The sequence below is a fragment of the Lonchura striata genome, chromosome 3 (genome assembly GCF_046129695.1).
Source record: "Lonchura striata isolate bLonStr1 chromosome 3, bLonStr1.mat, whole genome shotgun sequence".
In the NCBI taxonomy this organism is placed as follows: Eukaryota; Metazoa; Chordata; class Aves; order Passeriformes; family Estrildidae; genus Lonchura; species Lonchura striata.
The window spans coordinates 49411047-49429054 of NC_134605.1; the positions used below are offsets into that span (position 1 = coordinate 49411047).

The 18008-nt window shown below is 40.1% G+C and overlaps 1 protein-coding gene across 2 annotated transcripts; it reads left to right on the plus strand.

Annotated features, from left to right (window-relative positions):
* The first annotated feature begins 370 nt into the window (after positions 1-370).
* FBXO30 (F-box protein 30) lies at positions 371-17630 on the plus strand. 2 transcript variants are annotated; one of them, XM_021527007.1, is made up of 4 exons: positions 371-526; positions 4966-5070; positions 11741-13826; positions 14668-17630. In XM_021527007.1, the coding sequence occupies exons 3-4, from the start codon at positions 11757-11759 to the stop codon at positions 14869-14871; spliced, it is 2274 nt and encodes a 757-aa protein (XP_021382682.1). In that variant the 5' UTR covers positions 371-526; positions 4966-5070; positions 11741-11756; the 3' UTR covers positions 14872-17630. The 2 variants fall into 2 exon arrangements, with proteins under 2 accessions (XP_021382682.1, XP_021382683.1); XM_021527008.1 differs by lacking the exon at positions 4966-5070.
* Positions 17631-18008: the final 378 nt, after the last annotated feature.

The window sequence follows — 18008 nt, forward strand, 5'->3', positions numbered from 1 at the left end:
ACCCACGCTGGAAGCCAGGCGGGGATCGGCCCCAGGCGATGGGAGCGGGGCTGTCTGGACCCGAGGCAGCAGCCGTGCTCGCCGTGCCACGGCCTGCACAGGAGGGCTCGGGAGAGCGGCCGGAGGGAGCGGTGACCCCCGGCCAGGGCCGGGCCGCGCCAGCGCCCCCGGCCCCTCACGCCGCCCCCGCCCGCGGCCGCCGCCGCGCACGCGCGCCGAGGGGCAGGGGGAGCGCGCGCGACATCCGGGCACCCCGCCCCCTCCGCCGGGGGGAGCGGGGCCGCGCCGGCGCGCGCGCGCTCCCGCGCCCCGGCCCCGCCCCGCCCGCGCGCTCGCTGTCCCTGTCCCTGGCGCGCGGCCGGCGGGGGCGCGCCGGGAGCCCCGCGGGCGGCGCGGCCGGGCCGGCGGAGGCGGAGCGAAGAGAAGCGAGGAGAAGCGCACCGAGTGCGGCGGCCGCGGCCGGGAAGCGCGAGGCGCAGCGCAGGCTGTCGTGACTGCTCGCCTGCCTGCGGAGCAACGGGGACGGGTGAGCCGCCGCTGCTGGCCGCGAGTGGCAGGGAGAGCCGGGCCCGCTGGGGCCGTGCCCGCTGCCCGGCAGCCGGGCGGTAAACAAATGGCGGCCCGGCGGGGGCCCGAGCGCCCGGCGGCGCCGCCCCGCCGCGCCCCTGACAGGTCGCGGTGGGAAGAGGCCGCGGGGGCTCGATGCGCGGCTCGGGCGCGCCGCCTCCGCCTCGCCGCCCCCCGTGCCCCGCGGGGCCCGGAGCGCCGGGTGCGTGCCGGGCCCACGGGCGGCGCGCACCGGGCTGTGCCGCCGCCGCTTCCTCGGACCCCGCCGCGCTGCCAGCGCTCGCGGGTGTCGCGATTGCACGTGGGAAGGGCGTAGGGCCGGGGGCTGCCGGGGGCTGTGGCGCCCGCAGTCGGAGAGTCGCCTTTCTGCCTGAAAGGAGGGGGAAGAGAGCAAATAATCCAGAGGTGTTGCTGAAATCCTTCTCTAATCCCCCGTGTTTGTGTTATTTCGAGTGGATGTGCTCAGACCGTGCAAGAGGTGATGTTTTCTCTCTTCTCTCAGTCCCTTTTTTTACTGGCATTTTTTTGACGTGCGGTGGAGCCTTTGTTTCCCTTCTTTATGCAGGTAACGAGGGTTGCGTGGTTGTACTCCTGTAACCCCCGGCAATCAGAAGCATACAGGGAGATGACAGCAGCTTGTTGAACGGCTCGCGTCTTGGAACAGTTCTGTGGCCTCTCTTCCAAAAGTTCTAGCGTCGCTGTTGTTCGCAGCAGGTCTTCCAAATTCTTGAGGGAAATAACCCGTGGGCTGGAGAGGTGGCTTTCTTTTGTTCTGCAAAGCTCTACTCGGATTTGGCTGAGGAGCTTTTTATAATCCTTGTTTGCCTTTTGGTGATTGTTTTGTTAATAATGCCAGAGAAGTTTTAGCATACTAGTCCAAACCCAGTGCCCGTGAAGTAACAGCCTCACCTTGCTTGTGCTAGCACTTAAGGCAAGATATCTCCTCTACTTTATCTAGAATTTGTGTGGAGTACTTGATGGTTAAGTCCTTTACTTGGAAACCTGCTGCCCTCTGCTTCACGTTGATGTGATACACCTTGTGCTGTGATTTGGAGGGGTTAAGGTGCATTCATCCAGTTTGAGGAGGATGTCAGTTATTTATGACCTTCCTCTCTGCACCCCTCTCTCAGAAGTACAAAAAATATTAGAAGAACTTTGTTGGTAAGCAAGCCGAGTAACTGGAATACTGAAAAATGCACTGGCAGCTTTACTCTGTCTTCCACTCTATATGTGTGTAAATATCTATGTGGAATTTCTCCATAGTGGTCAAGTTTAATTGAGAGAAGAAATAGATTAGAGAGAGTGAATTGGGATTGTATTGCAAGCTGAGACTTTTTGTGGGGTCTCTTCTCTCATTTGCATCCAAAGTTAGAAGGTGTTAGGGAACAGGAGAATCCCACCAGAATGGGCAAAAGCTATGCAAAAGCAGTGTTTTTACTCCGGTGACTGAATATTTTTTCTTTTGCACCAAATTCTGCATTTACACAATTAACTTCTTAAATTCGGGTTATATTTCCCTTGCTTCCTACTTCAAAGTTAGAAGTCTAATGGGCAAAATAAGTGCTGCATTTAACAAGTAAAATCTGCTTGGAAAGCTTCTGGACAAGATTTCTGCTTGGTTTTGTACAGCCAGGTTTTTTAGGTTGTAAAGAATGTCTACAACAGAGGGTGTAGTCTACCACTTTGTGAAGAAGAAAGCATATGGTTATTAGTTTTTAAATGAGTTCTTGTGGCTGCTGCAGATTTCAGCAGTGTAGGAAATCCCTGTTTTGCCTTCAGTCCAATTGAACTAAAAGGAGCAAAATTTCTCTCATATTGATAGACCTATTTCTTTGGTGGGCTCTAGCTAAAAGGAGGCAAATGAGATCCAGTGGAATAAAGATGGGAGCAGGGAATCATGTATAGTCATCATTGTACTGGTGACAATTTCCCTTCAGTTTCCTTGTCTGCATAATGAGAATAAAGATAATGTATCTATTAGTGAGATGGTTAGCTTGTATAAGGGGTGATTAGTATTCCTGAACTGGCCACAAAGAAATGAATATTTACATTATTGATGGTTACAGAGAAATCTGTGTAAGCTGTCCTAAATGTCAGGACACTGTCTAGTCTCAATATTGAATGAAGGAAAAAGACTGAAAAGCCTTGTAATATAAACTAGTCTAAAATGGGCCAAGAGAGTTAAAATGGCAGGGGAGCTCGAGATTCTGACTTACTTTGCAAGCTACTGTTTTTAATAATTTTTGATGTGACACTTGTTGTCTTATTATAATCTTTTAGTGATTTTTTTAAAGCTGTTTGACGCTTCAGGACCCTGCAAACCCCTACAGTCAGTATAACATCCAGTTGAGTAGATAGTGTTGTTTCTTACCAAATGTCCAACATTGATCTGAGTTCTTAATGTGAGATCATGGTGAAAAAATGATAGGTCTAAACTTAAGACTTGAGGAGGGAGGCATGGTGAGGTAAGTTTCTGAGTGATGTAGTTACAGCTGTTCATGTAAAACTTTACTTAGTGGTTCAGGCTGAATGTGATACCTGGTTCAGACTTTGCTGCAGAGGTGCTGGAAGGTAGGTGTTTTGTTGAAGTTCAGGCTTTTATTTGTCTATTTAGAAACATCTCTAGTTCAAACTGTAGTTTTCCAAAAGTCTGCTAGACAGAGAAATTTGTTGGTGTGATAGATTCATTGCAAATAGGATCGTTATAGGAGTGTGCTTTATTGGCAAAGCTTTAAAGTTCTTACAAAACCTTGTTTTGTCTGAGTCACTGTTGTCACCAGAAAAGGAATGTGTTTGGATAGGATCCTTCAGCTGGAGTCCTTGGGCAAAAAGAAATAACATCAAGCCTGTTGACATTTGTAAAAGGTGGTCTAAATTATTAAATTAGAGATAACAAATTGATTAATAAATTGTATGTCCTAAAACCCTGTACAAACTTGTAGTGAAGATGTTCATGTTTTCCAGTTTTTCATTCATGTCAGAAACATGCTGAAAGAGCTGGTATGACATGCTCACTATGAGATATATTCCTAGCTTTCTGTTGTCTACTGTTTGCGATAGGTGAGGTTTTGTTTAGACAGTCGTTTTATTTAAAACTATTTTTTTTTTTACTGTTTTGTTGGTTTTAAAACCAAGCAGCTTGGAAAAAGCCTGACAGGTGCTGCAAAAAGTGTCTTTAATTTGATAAGAAAGGGAAATACCTGAAAATAGAATAAAGTTGTTAAAACTTTGTCTTATCAAATATTTTTGTTTTACTTCAAATTTTTCAAAATATTTTGAGACAAACTCCCATCATTTCTACCTCAGTGTAATCTGATAAGGTATCCTTGTGGGTATGTCTGTTAAATTCCTTTCTGTACTGTCTATTTTGCTACATATTAGTCAGGCCATTTTCTACTACCAAGGGTGTATCTTTAACAGAAAAAATAATATGGACATAATTAATGACATTGCACTTCAGTGTAGGATGTTGGAGAGAAATTGCTTTCATAGTCTATTTACTTTAAAGTTGTTCTCACATTTTGCTATGGGACCTGGTTAAACTTGTCCCATAGTAAGATGTGAAACAGTATATTAATGAGATGTTTGGCCTGATTCTGTAAGTATGCAGAGGTCAGGAATTCTTCGGCAGCAGCATGTATGAATTAAAATATTACGTAAGAAGGATTTATTTTTGGTTTCATTTGGGTGGTTAAAACTATCTACTGTAATACAGAATGCATTATTTTTCCCAGTAGTTCTGTTTCTGGTTACTGAGAAATAGTTTATTTTCTTTCCTGCTTTTCTGGAGGATTTGTGAGTTCGTACTGGGATAAGAATATCATTGTTCCTTGGGGCATATCGCCTCGGTTTCACCTCTCTCAAGTTTTAGTGGTAATCCTTGGGAATGAAAGAATGGAAGAAGCATCTTGTTACAGTAAAAAGCTTTTTAATAGTAAGCAACTGCTTAATAAGTTTCCATGTATGAAGATTGAAGATGTACCAATTTTAACTAGACTAAAATGCAGTTTGTAAAATAATCAAACTTTATTTATTTTAGTTCTCCAGCTGTTGCAATCTTTCATACAAGTTTGGGGTTTTTTTCCCTGAAGTGGTCAGAGCAGTGAATTAAGTGCAGTAGCTCAGAATAATAACTTCTAATAATCTCTTGCAGCCTTAAATGTAATTAGGTTACCATCCAGTGTGACTAACAGCTAGCAGTAAGCTAAAATGGCAGAACTTAGGTTGTACTTGTGAAGTCTGTTAAAAACTTGTTTATATTCCCATAAAATCTACAGAAAATTTCAGTGTTTGTAGCCCAAGACTGTGTAAGCACATGACCTCTTCAGGGGATTGTGCATACAGAAAGTAATGTCTACACCTGAAATGAAACCTTACTTCTGATCTCATTTCTTGCAGAATCTGCAGCAATCGAGGAGTCACACTGTGTTCAAGTTCAGAAGTGTTTTACACATGAAATCTACTGGCTCTCTAGCTGATTCTGCCCTGTCACCATCTCATCAGGTAGAGTGCTTTTGTGCCTGAGCCATGCAGTAAGTGTAGCTGTTCCTCGTGTGGTTGTCCTGTGTCCGTGTGTGGCCAAAGGCACATTGAGGTCTTTGGGTTTCTTCTCTGGGAAATCTGTCAAGGAAGCAAGAATGCATGGCAGATCTGTCACAAAAGTACTCTAAAGAAAAGCCTGGTAGTTTTGCTTTTGATTTTTAGAACTCGTTTAACAGGGATAGAAGAAAGTGTTCTGTCATTTCATCAGAGCTTCTGTTCTAAAATGTAACAAAGCTAGACAGGTAGGGCATCAGTGGAGGGTCCACTTCAATCAAAGCAGTATTTTGCTTTGGCTCTTTTCCCCTTGAATTTTTTTTTTTTTTTTTTTTTTTTTTTAGCTGCAGTGATTTGGGAGGAAATAATTTCACTGTTTTTTCTGAATGGTAGGAAGATGGTTTGCCACTAGGAAGAAAGGATATTTGGGGCAGGGGCAGACAGGGAAAAATCTTCTTTATAAGGTTGACATAAAAAATATTGCAATTTGCTGTAATTCTAGAGTTCATGATTTCTGCTGTAGTTAGAGGTTTCTCTTTTTTGGTCTGGTTTGTTTGTAAGATGGATAGGTAACCTTGATATATGCTTAAAAAGCAGCTAGTATATATTCCTTTGATGTTAGACCACTGATAAAACTAGAATCTTTCTAGAAGTATGTGTCCCCAAGAGGGGCTTTTTCTTGCAGCAAAAAGTCATGTTTTACTGTCTCTTTTGTATTAATACATAATAATAGCTGTAGTCTATGATGGTAATGGTTGAAGTAGCGTCCTGCTTACATAGTAGTTTGGGCTCCTAGTCATAGGAGCTCTTTTAATGTTTTCAGTGATTAACAATAAATTTATGTAAACTCGTTCTAGTATGTTCAGTATGTGCAGTCACTACCAGCCAGGGAAGATGCTCTCGTCTTTGTTGTGGATGAATTTATGTTTGAGAATGCAGTGAACACTCATCCATCCAACTGTTTTGAATATAGTTTTAGCTTCCCTGGTCTACTTTGTTTTAACAGAAATTAGAGTTGTCCTGATGAACTTAGGGGTAGGGGGTGGTAATTAGTATTGTGTAAGGTTGAGAAATTATGTTTGGCATCTGAAAGAGGAGCTCCTGAGAGAAAGCTGGGAAAATGATGGAAGATAGTCCGCTGTCTCTTCTGATGCTACCTCAAACAGAAGCTAGATAGAGTTAGAGAATAAAATGACAATTTATTAAAGGCCTTTAACAGATACACCTTGGGCAGTGCAGGAGCCTCACAGAGTCTATACCCATGGATGATAGTCACGAATTTTTTTGGCAGATACAAATTCAGTCAACTTGCATATCAGGGGTTAGTTGTCCAATTACAGCTTCAGGTAATGAAGTCACACTCCCCTAGTTTGCTCTCCCCCCAATTTATTTTGTTTATACTTTTCGGGCCTGAGGTTGAGATGATCACCTTGGTTCTCAGGCCTGTAAGGATTGTTTTGTCATGCCAAGCTGTGATGAGAGCTTACTAATACTCTATATGAAGTTCAGAGTTATAACTAATGCAGTACAGCATCTGAAAAATAGAAGAGCTAAAACTTCACTTCTGCAGTGCCCAAAACAAAAGGGAATTTTTTAGTATAGTTTATATGTATTTGCTTGTGGGTGAATTTGGATGCTCCTGGGAGTTTAAACCTGTAGTTCAGCTTGTGTGTCTCTAGTCTTCTACTTCCTTGAAGCAGTAGTTCAAGAACCTGTTGGTCTAATCAGTTGAATTTGATAGAAGAGTCTTAAAGGTAGTTGAGCTTCATAGGTTGGATGAATAATAAGGAGCTGTGTAATGGAGGGCTCCAATAGCAGCAATGGTTCCTGTGATTTCCTGTCTTATTGGTCCCAAAGAATTAATATAGAAGAGAGTGAGCAAGCAGGCTTTGGGTTTGATAATACTAAGTACAGTTTTTGTGGTATAGAGGAAAGTGAGAGCTTGCACTTGCAGCTGAAGCATTGTGTGTGTCTGAAACCCTTATTATGCTATTTTAATGTTTGTGTTACAACAGCAACTGGAAATCACGTGGCTGTAGCAGCTGGAATTTTAATCCTTTTAATTATGACAGATTTTCAAAGCATGTTCTGGCTGATTTAGTCAGCTGACTGTATAGTATGTACAATAACATCAAGTGATGGCACAAATTCTGAGAGCAGTGGTCACCTCACTGGAACGGGATGTATTTTTAGGTTTCTCTGCTAGTAACAGTCAAGTGTATGTACTTCAGCACCCTGAACTGAAGGAACTGAAGCTGGTTGCTGACACTACATTATCAGAAAAGGACAGCTGTTCATTCTTGCTGTAGTCATTGATCTGACACTATCTTCTGACCATATTGTGACAAGGAACACAGTGGGATATAATTCTGTTAATATTGGTGTTTTAACATCAGGTATTTTTCTTTGTGTCAGCAATGACCTTCTTTGTTAGCCCTTTCAGTTTGCTGTATTAGAGGAAATAAAAGGACTTGTTACCTCCAGGGAGAATTTTCTCTATCTCCCCTTTACCCAGCAGGTTTTTTCTTTACAAAGCAGTATTTGGGAAGAGGGTGGTTCTTGTTTTCAGTATAGTACTAATGATATATTGGTCGAGGTTCTGTAATGGGAAATTATTCATATGTGAATGCTCTTAATCTATGAATAAAAGAGGTGCTAAGTTCTGTGCTTTACAAAGTTAGCTTACAAAATAGAGTGAGTCATGGTCATTTGCTGATTAATCAGTGTGCTAATTCTTGAGGTGTTATCTATTTATTTTACCAGTTTGATAGGGTCATTTTTTTTTTTTTCCTTTGGACTTAATTTGCAATTCAAGAATTGAATTATATTAGAAGCCTAAAGTAGTTCAAGCAGTCCAGGAACTCGCTGACTACCCAAAACAGCTGTTGAATTTGAAGCTCAAGTATTAAAATTAAAAATGCATAAAAGGACACTTAATATATTTAAAGAGACTTTGTAGTAATTGCTAAATAAAATGCAACATTCTGACTAAATTGAAAATTTGCAGGAGGTGCTGAAGAGTTAAGGCTTGTAATCAGAATGCAGAATTTTAGTGAATGTGCTGCTGATGGTCTACTGATGTCTGAAGATATTTTAAATTACATGTTTAGAAAATGGGCCAAAGGATTTGAATTTTAAGATAAATGGCAACTAATATCAAGCTCTTGGTAACCAGTAAAATTCTTATTTATAGAAACTGAGAGAATAAGTTGCTTTAGCTGTGTGATTTTATGCATAACTGTTTCTTGATGAAACCAGCCTGAAGCATCTGTAATAGAGTAAATTTGCATCTAGCTATTGGTAAGACTTGGTCTTTTAGTGTCAGCTTTGGCTTTGTCTGTTAGTGATATTTGATGTTTTCACCAGATTTTGTTTCCTTCTTACTTTGAAAGGTCATTTTTTTATATGAAATAATTAAGTTTTGATGAATATTAGCTTATGAGTGAAAGGAGTTCAGGAGCCTGAAAAAAGCCAGTATCATTATGCAACTCAGGTTTCACAATCTGACTTGTATAGACCAAGATAGTGTGCTGGGGAGGAGGATGTTTTACTGTCTTAATAGAATGTTCTGTGTAAGCTCAGGCTATTTAAAGATGAGTTTAATTTGGTCAACCATTTAATGATGGTTGACTAATTTAGGGTATGTCTCCAGAAATGGTACAGGCAAACACGAGCTCAGTTTGACTGTGTTCTGAGCTGCTGCATGTGGTCCAGCTTTGGCCTGGAAGCAGTAGAATAGTGCTGGCTTAGCAGTGTGTGCTATTTTTCCAGCATAATTGACATGTGTCCCCTTTCTGGGTTAAGTGAAGGTGGCTTATCCCCTTTGCCCAAAATCAGTAAAAGTTTGGCCCAGATTGCTGTCATGCGACACATCTTGACATGATCTGATGGTGTTGACGTGAAATTTCCCACTGAAGTCCAGTTGTCACAGTCAGTATGGAATGGGCTATGGGCAACCATGAGGGTCTGGAAAGGACGTGTGTCTGCACCCGCTCCACGCGCCGGGCTGTGCCCAGTGCGGAGCCATGCGGTGGCAGCTCGCAGGGCAGCCCAGGCCTGCCCTCGCTGCTGTGGAACACACCCGCTCCTGTGGGCATCCTGTGAGTCTTGACAGCACTGACAGGGCTGCTGTCAGACTGTGCCCAGCTTTTCCATCCTGTGGGAAAGGGCATTGGCAGCTCATGACATGAGGGCTCGCTTTTCACCTGGGGTACTGTCAAGTGGATGGTGAAGCCACTCGATAGGGTGAGAACATCCATAACACTCATAGTGAAGCAGAGATCATCTTGGGTACCCTCCTGGGCAGGTGAGACCTGTGCAGCTGAGCCCAGTCAGCAACACATTGTCCTAAGAGAGTCATAGGTACTCGTGCCCTGTGTACTGAACACACCCACATGCTGCTCTCCCAGTGGCTCACTTCTGGCCAGCTTAAAGTGAGCAGATTGTTGCTTTATGGGAGCAGGACTTGGTTTAGATAGATGAAACAGGGGCTGGGCTCTCTAAAGGCGCTGTCATTATAAACTAGCAATTGTCTTTTTCAGTGCTATTTCCATTTTGTCTTATGCACTTTAAAAAACACACATAACCTGAGAGCTTACTTTTGATCTCTGTTCTATCTGTTAACTTGAGGAGAAGTAGTTTGGTTTCAGTATTGATGGAGATTTCTGAGATTTTCTAGCAACAGGCCACATTATTTGGCAAGAATTACTCAGGAGAAGGCTTTGCTGGAAGAACTAAAATTATTTTCAGAGAAGTCAAATAATTTTTCTATTATTTATTGAACATGTTTAATTTCTTTGTAGTAGATGCTATCTGACTTAATTTCAAGTCAAAAGCAGGTTGTGTGCCCGAGGTGTTTGAAAAAATGTGGAACAAGTCAGTCACTGAGTCCTATGACTGATACGCTTGACAATTTATTTGAAACTTACTGTTACTCAGTATATAAGGTAAGGTGGTGGGGAAATTCAGCTGTGTTTTGCCTGCTAAGTGTAGCACATACGCCTTTTTGTTAAAAGTGTTCAGGAGAGTGGGTGGCTAAAATATTTAAGTAATCCAAATTACAACGCATGGGGGGATGAGGACTGATTGCTACTTAAAGTTGGCATGAATTTCAAAGCATTATAAAAGAATACAAGTGAGTGAAGTGTTGCATATATATTTCTGTTTAAACGCTTTAAGTTATTTAAGGTGGAGTGTCTAAAATGCACTTTTGTTTTCTTTTGCCTTCAGTTTCAAGAGAAACAGTTTGCTTTTTATAGTTTAGAGTAATTTTAAGAAGGTTTAATGCATTAAACCTGAAGTGTTTAGTTAAAGACAATGCGTGAGAGCACTTGTTAGCAGAATAAGGAACCATTTTTATTAATCTTAAATTCTTTGAGCATTTTATTTCTCAAGAAAATTGCTGGGGGGAGTAAGGAAAAGATGGAATGAGCTATGTATATTTGAAACAATATTTTTTGAGGTTTGGCTCTGTACAAGTCATTCACTGATACCTCTGAACTTTAATCTGTACTGATATCACTTCTGAGAGGGAGTTTGTAAGAGTGTAGGGGAGAGCTTGGTAACATGTGTGGGCCTGCACTCCAGCTGGACAGCAGTTCCAGACTTTCTCATACTAAAGTATGATACAAAGACACAAAGTTTACACTTCTTTTTTTTTTTCTTTTTTCTTCGTTTTTTATTTATTTTTCTTCAACAATTGAGTTTTTTTTTGTTGGTGTCAATGTATTGTTTTAGATTGCACCATGGATGTATATGTATTTTGATTTTTACTGCTGTTTGGCCTTGTTATGCAGAGTTGTTGATACCCTTACACTTTGAATTCCTGGTATTGTGATCAGAGCAGCAGCAATGGGATGCATGAAAAAAATACCTTTTGTGGGTTGAAGTGGACATAGGCAACTCAAGTTTTATGTAAATGTTTTCAGTGAAATAAAAGGACTTATTTAATATGTACTGTAATTATGTAGTATTATTTGCTACCATTGTACAACAACTACTGTAGAAAATAAAGGGAAGGGCTGTATGCTTTAGATGAAGAAAAAGTGAAGAGCTGTTGTAAAGGACTGCAGGCTGTCAGAAGCAGGGAGTGGGGAGAGAATGTGACATGGCATGGAATCGAGATGCTCACTTGAAGGCTGCAGATTGCCTTAAGCAGCATGCAAGAAGAGGGTGCCAGCGCTTAGGTGGGAGCAGGCAGCCTCTGTTTAATTTAGAGAATTGGACATGAGGATGAATCTGGTTTCCTTTATTTTGTCTCTGTGCAATTATATAATTTATAATTGTTGTTGGCTACAAGTAGTTGGTTATATAGTTAGTCAAAGGTCATGCTTTGTTTTTCATGGAATGATCTTTTTGCAATGAGCAGAGAAAAGGGGCTATTCCACAGTGAAGGATTATACAACATTTTTACTTAAGTTGCATATATTAGACCTGGTAAATAAATACATAGACTATGTTCTGGGCTCTGATACAAATATGTATTTTTAATTTTCAGCTTAACTTTTAAACAGCATTTCTTTGAAAGAGGATGTTACTTGTTTTCTTAAAATGTCTACTGATCAACAGTAGCTAGTAAATATTAACAATATTGAGTCAATATTTTATTTATTCTGCTGTCTCCTTTCTCTTTACTCAGAGTTGGATTTACAGTCATGGAGGAACATCAGCAACACTTACACTGTGTGAACTGTGTCAGCCGTCGTTGTATGACCAGACCAGAGCCGGGCATTTCCTGTGATTTGATTGGCTGCCCCCTGGTTTGTGGAGCAGTTTTTCACTCATGTAAAGCTGAGGAACATCGCATGTTATGTCCACTTGAAAGAGTGCCTTGTTTGAATAGTGGCTTTGGATGTCCCTTCATAGTAGCCCGAAATAAAATTGCTGATCATCTAGAAGTTTGTCCTGCAAGTGTGGTATGTTGTACCATGGAGTGGAATAGATGGCCAGTCAGTTATGCTGACCGAAAATCTTATGAAAACCTGAGTAAAGATGTTGATGAAGTGGAGCAGCTAGATATGGCTTTAGCTCTTCAAGACCAGCGCATGTTATTAGAATCACTTAAAGTAGCAACTATGATGTCAAAAGCAGGTGATCAAATACCAGAATCCAGAGAGCAAACCTCTGTCAAATCAAGTGCCCCTGATACAGTGCATACCAATGGTTTGATGCCTGTAGATGAAGAGTCCTATGGTGCACTTTATCAAGCTACTGTAGAAACAACAAGGAGTTTAGCTGCTGCTCTGGATATCCTGAACACTGCTACAAGGGACATTGGTATGTTAAGTTCAAACCACTGTATTTCACCACATGAAATGAAAGAAGATCCCAAGATTAAAGAACAAGCTTCTAGTGGCATTATTCAGGATAAAAAGTCTGACTCTGAAAATCCAGATGAAGATGTAGGAGCGGTTGGGGGAATTAACTTTGATAGCGTGAGTCAAAATTCACAAACAGAGCAAAATGGTTCTTGTGATATTTGTTATGATGTAGTGCAAAACCACGACTTAAATCTAAACCTCAGTAACTCCTCTCTTCTGTGTAATGGCTTTCATGTAGAAAATGAATGTTCAAAGGTGTTGGACCACAGTGAAGATCTTGGTGTATCAAATTCAAAGCCGTCTAGTGTAGCAAATGGTGAATGTACTGCATCTCATGAGGATGAAGCATTACAGTCTTGCAGCTCCTGCCCTGTAACAGCACAAGTTGAAGCAACACCAGCTGATCACTTAGTTAATGGCAATGCTAGTCATGTACTACTTCCCCATAATGCTAATGAAGAAGAAATGTTAGAGAGACAAGTAGAGCAAGAAAGACTGAGAAACATAGATGCATTTTCACTTTTACGGCATCGATCATACAGATTCCTTGTTAACCATTATTGGTCAACACCAAAAGAAGACAAAGCTGTTGATACATCAGATTTGGAGATAACAGAAGATCCTATGGGTCTTCAGGGAATCGATCTAATCACTGCAGCTCTGTTGTTTTGCCTAGGAGATTCTCCCGGAGGTAGGGGGATATCAGAAAGTCGCGCTGTTGATGTGTATCATGTTGACTTTGGGACCCAAACATTTTCTCTCCCATCTGCTATACTGGCCACAAATACAATGGTGGGGGAAATAGCTTCAGCTTCTGCATGTGATCATGCCAACCCACAGCTCTCAAATCCAAGTCCATTCCAGACCCTTGGATTGGATTTGGTATTGGAATATGTGGCTAGATACCAAACAAAACAGCGTTCAATGTTTACATTTGTTTGTGGACAGTTGTTTAGAAGGAATGAATTTTCATCACATTTTAAGAATGTGCATGGAGACATTCATGCTGGCCTTAATGGCTGGATGGAGCAGAGGTGTCCTTTAGCATATTATGGGTGCACATATTCTCAACGAAGGTTTTGCCCTTCAACACAAGGGGCAAAAATTATTCATGACCGCCACTTACGGTCATTTGGAGTTCAGCCTTGTATATCCACAGTATTAGTAGAACCAGCAAAAAGCTGCTTAATTGGACTACACAATGACCATCTGAGTAGTCTACCTTTTGAGGTGCTGCAGCATATTGCTAGTTTTCTAGACGGCTTTAGTTTATGTCAGCTTTCAAGAGTGTCACGTTTAATGAGAGATGTGTGTGGAAGCTTACTTCAAGCACGTGGAATGGTGATACTGCTTTGGGAGAAGAGAAAGTGCCCAGAAGGAAGTTCTTGGCAGGTAAAAGAAAAGGTAAGTTGGTTTTTTTTTTGGGGTTTTTTTTGGAAGGTGAAAGGGAAAGTATATTGGTCCTATTTCTGATTTTTCTCTTAATATTATGCCTGTTACTACTGGATTTTGGTATAATAACCTTACAAGAAAGAGATTGTTGTATAGAAAACGTGAAAATTGCAGAAGGTTGTCTCAGTCTTCTCCACACTTGGAGAAATAGAAGTAGTGTCTGTATAGTTTTTGTTGCATGTAAGTAAATTAACTTCCATTATTTCTAGTTAAAATGTTATAAGATTACTTCATGATTTGCTTTAAGATCAATAGGCCATAGAAGTGGGGAAGCTGCATACAAAGTTTGATTTTCTTGCCTGTGTAGGTTTTACAGCAATTTTTTTTTCAAACCTGTTGAGATCGTATCTATTGCCTTGGTACTGAATGCCTTAATTATTGTAACAATTTAAAACCTTAGGATGACCTTTGTGTAATACAGTTTTTACCGTTCTCCCCACCCAAAACTGCAGAGTATTTGCAGCACTCACTTGGAGCTGCAGAAGTTGCTAAGACACAAACTGTTATGGCTGGTCTTAAATACCTTGTAATTTAACTTCTGATTGTATCTATTTTGTGGACACAAAAAATATTGCCTTTGTTTCTTCCCAGTGTCCAGAGTTGTCTTAGAGTCTGAATCAGCCTGAGACAAACAATACTGAGTTCTGTATAGTGTATTTTTGTCATGTTGATTTTTAGTATGTGGTTTTGACAACATTATTACCTGAAAGTTCTATAGCACAAGGGTGTAACTTTCTGCTCTGAGTTCAAGTATCTTAAAACACTGTGAGCCTAAGTGCAGCTTATTTCCTAGGTTTGGCGCTTCAGTACAGCCTTTTGTACAGTCAATGAGTGGAAGTTTGCTGACATCGTGAGCATGGCTGACCACTTGAAGAAGTGTAGCTACAATGCTGTGGAGAGAAGAGAGGAGGCTGTGCCACTGCCATGCATGTGTGTGACTCGAGAGCTCACCAAGGAGGGACGGTCACTGCGCTCTGTTTTGAAACCAGTACTTTAAGTACTGCAGCCACTCCAATTGCACATACACTCAAGCACCTGATATAACCTCGGTAATATTATGAGACACTTTATTAATGTACTAAAGATACTTTCTAGCTAAATCTACTCTGTCACTGTGTATATAAGGTTTGAAGTGACATTTATTTTTTATAATACTGTTTAGCTGGAAAGTAATGAAACTTGCCTTAACGTTTGAAAAATTCGGAACTTGCTGGACAGGGTAGTTTTATCTAACTTATGTAATTTAAGAACAAAATCCTAAGGTGTGTTTTCTGATTCACTGGTGCCCATGTAGCTGTTGACTGATAACATTTCAAAAATAGCCTCTAAATGGTATCCGCATTTGGATAGGAAACAATGAATTGTAGTGAGAGAAAAGTCCTGTCCAAATCCTGTACCTTCTGTGTCTGGTCTTTTTTTTTTTTTTTGTTTTGTTTTGTTTTGTTTTTTGAAACAAATTATAATCCAAATATTTGAAAGATAAGGAAGAATTCAAAACTTTATTATAGATGTCTCAAACACAGCTTTTAAGCACATTTTTTCTCATGAAATCAGTATTCTACTGCTCTTCCTAGTTAACAGGTGATCTAGGAGCAGCTTTTTTTTTTAAAAATAGGTTTTTTTAGTAATGATCTAAGTGAACTCAGATTTACAGCAGCTTAATTTTTAGTACAACTTTGTTTTGACATGTCAACAATTGCTATTTTTTCTTCTGAACTCTTAACAGTTGTTTTACTTCTGGGAGCAAAACTTTTAGAGCTAAAACAATGGAATACTAGTTTTTACTCTCACACCTAAAATGATATCAATGTCAAATGTTCAGAACATTTTTCCTTGTCCTGCAGTTGGCTGAGGGTTAAATTGCTTGAGCAGTCAGAAATTCAAAGTATGTGACAAACAGTTACGAATTTATAGTGCAGCTAATGAAAGGGCTTTACTTGTTCTGTGGTATTGTGACATGTATTGTCTCCTTTTCTGTTAATTACTCTATAAAAATGCTGCTTTTTTAAGGAGCATTTTAAATTACTGGTATGTATAGCAAATGTATCATCTTCATAAGATGAGACATGATTTGTTAATTGCATAAGGCATATCAGAAATGTTACGTTAATCCACATTTGTTAAACCAGTAACTCCAATTTGCTTCCAGTCTTCCATAAGAAAAGATCGTACGAAGTGTTTGTGAACAGAGAATACATGCTATGAAAAATGGCCTAGTACGGCAAAACTTTAGTAACTTGAACTGACTTTCCAGCTTGTTTGTATTACTGTCAGTGTCTCTAGCCTGTTGCACTTAGCAACTGTGCCACAAAACTAAAACAGAAACAGACTAGAGCTTGGAACAATGAAATACAGTGTGTATTTCCATTACAGGGAAAAAAAAGATTAGTAAGGAGGAGATGTTTACAAAAATGGCTAAATTTATTACTTGTAATTTCTGTACCAGACACTTGTTTAAGGTTAATCTGGCTGTAGTTCACAGCTTTGGTATCTGTGCATTTCCCATTCTGGATTCAGTCCAGCTAAACATTCACTGCCTTTTTTTTCTATTCAGAGTGCTACAGGTGCCCAGAAAAAAAAAAAAAACAAAACAGAAAACCAAAAAGAAACCTAGTTCTTCAGTGCCATGAGTTGAAATTATAAGAACTCAAATAGAAGTTTTGCCTCTTCAAACTCACCCCAACTTCTCTTCTTTGTTGTGTAATCAGAAGAAAGGAGTAAACCGTCTACAGAAGTTAGCAACATTTGCAGTAATTCTTAGCTGTTACCACAGTTATCTGGAAAGGAGCATCTAGATTCAGGTACAGATCTGACTATACCAACTGGGTTTTAGGTAGGAATCTTACACTCCCAGCCTGGTTCTTCAAATGTATTGAAATGCTCATTACCCACAAATTCTTCAGTACTAGGCAGGAGACAACTTTCATCAGTTCTTGTCTTTCAGCTCTAATGGCTCCATGCTGCTGCTCTCCAGTGTTTAAAAGTAATTGCGTGACTGGAAGGATCCTGAAAGTTGAGGAGATAATGCTTGCATTTATGGCTAAATCTACTTCAAAACATCTGTCTTGGGTTACTGGTATTTTTTAGTGAGCAATGTGGTGGTTTTGGTACTCTGCATTCTTTGTAAATTCCCAGAACCCTGATAAATATGGTAGGCAGGCACGTGTCTTGGTGCTTATGGAAAAGAGGATGTTCAGGTAGAGGAACTGGTGTTAGAACCTCGCTTGTAGCACAGTGCAGAACTGCATTTAAAGTATCATCAGTTGTTGGTCTATTAAAATGAATTTTTAAAGTACTCTTTTTAAGAAGTAACACTATTTCTCAATACATGCACTTTTATTTTCAAATGTAGATACAGGCTTTTTTGTTAAATTAGTTTATTTTTTATGAGAATCCAGAGCTATTAAAATATCAATGTTGTAAGCAACATATCTGCCTTGTAAACTGCTCCAAATGCAGAAATACAGTATACTTAGGATAAAACTTTTTTTTTTTTACACTGCTATGCAGTTTGTAAAACATCTATGGTGTATAGTCAGTCTATCAAAATGTGACCTGTTCACATTTACCCTTGAATTTTAAAAATTTCATATCCCTTTCCTGGTACATGTTCCATACAGCATACATAGACAGCTGTTCCAGACTTTCTTTTACTTGATACCACATTGCTACTTTGTTTAAAATATTATGTTTTCAATCATTATGCAATTTTTTTCAATGTCTGTTGAAATCTTAATAAAACTTTTGGAGTTTCTCTTTTAGTGTGATTGTATTTTCTTTAAAGCTCATCCCCAGCCTTTGTGTGTTCAAGCATGGTGCTCAGTGCCTGCCTATAGGATTTCAGTAAGTACTTCAAAAGTGAAGTTACGTACGGGAAACTATTTACAAACATTCAAACAATTTGGAAATTATTAATATTTATACAAATTTCAGTATGATGATTGGCCATTCATTTTCAGATTATCTACCCATTTATATTGTTTTGGTGTATTATGCAGCATAGATTCCCTTCCACAATTAAAGATTTGAGTACACAACATTGAAGACACATATTGTAGCTTGTGGGTTTGTTCTAACTGCTTTTTCTGAATAATAAATTGGAAGGATTGTCTAATCAATATGATATGCTGTTAG

Excerpts from the sequence above, each read along its gene's own strand:
- FBXO30 (XM_021527007.1), top strand. The coding sequence starts at position 11,757 with ATGGAGGAACATCAGCAACACTTACACTGTGTGAACTGTGTCAGCCGT. Across the intron at positions 13,827-14,667 it reads CTTGGCAGGTAAAAGAAAAG|GTTTGGCGCTTCAGTACAGC; the intron begins GTAAGTTGGTTT and ends CTTATTTCCTAG.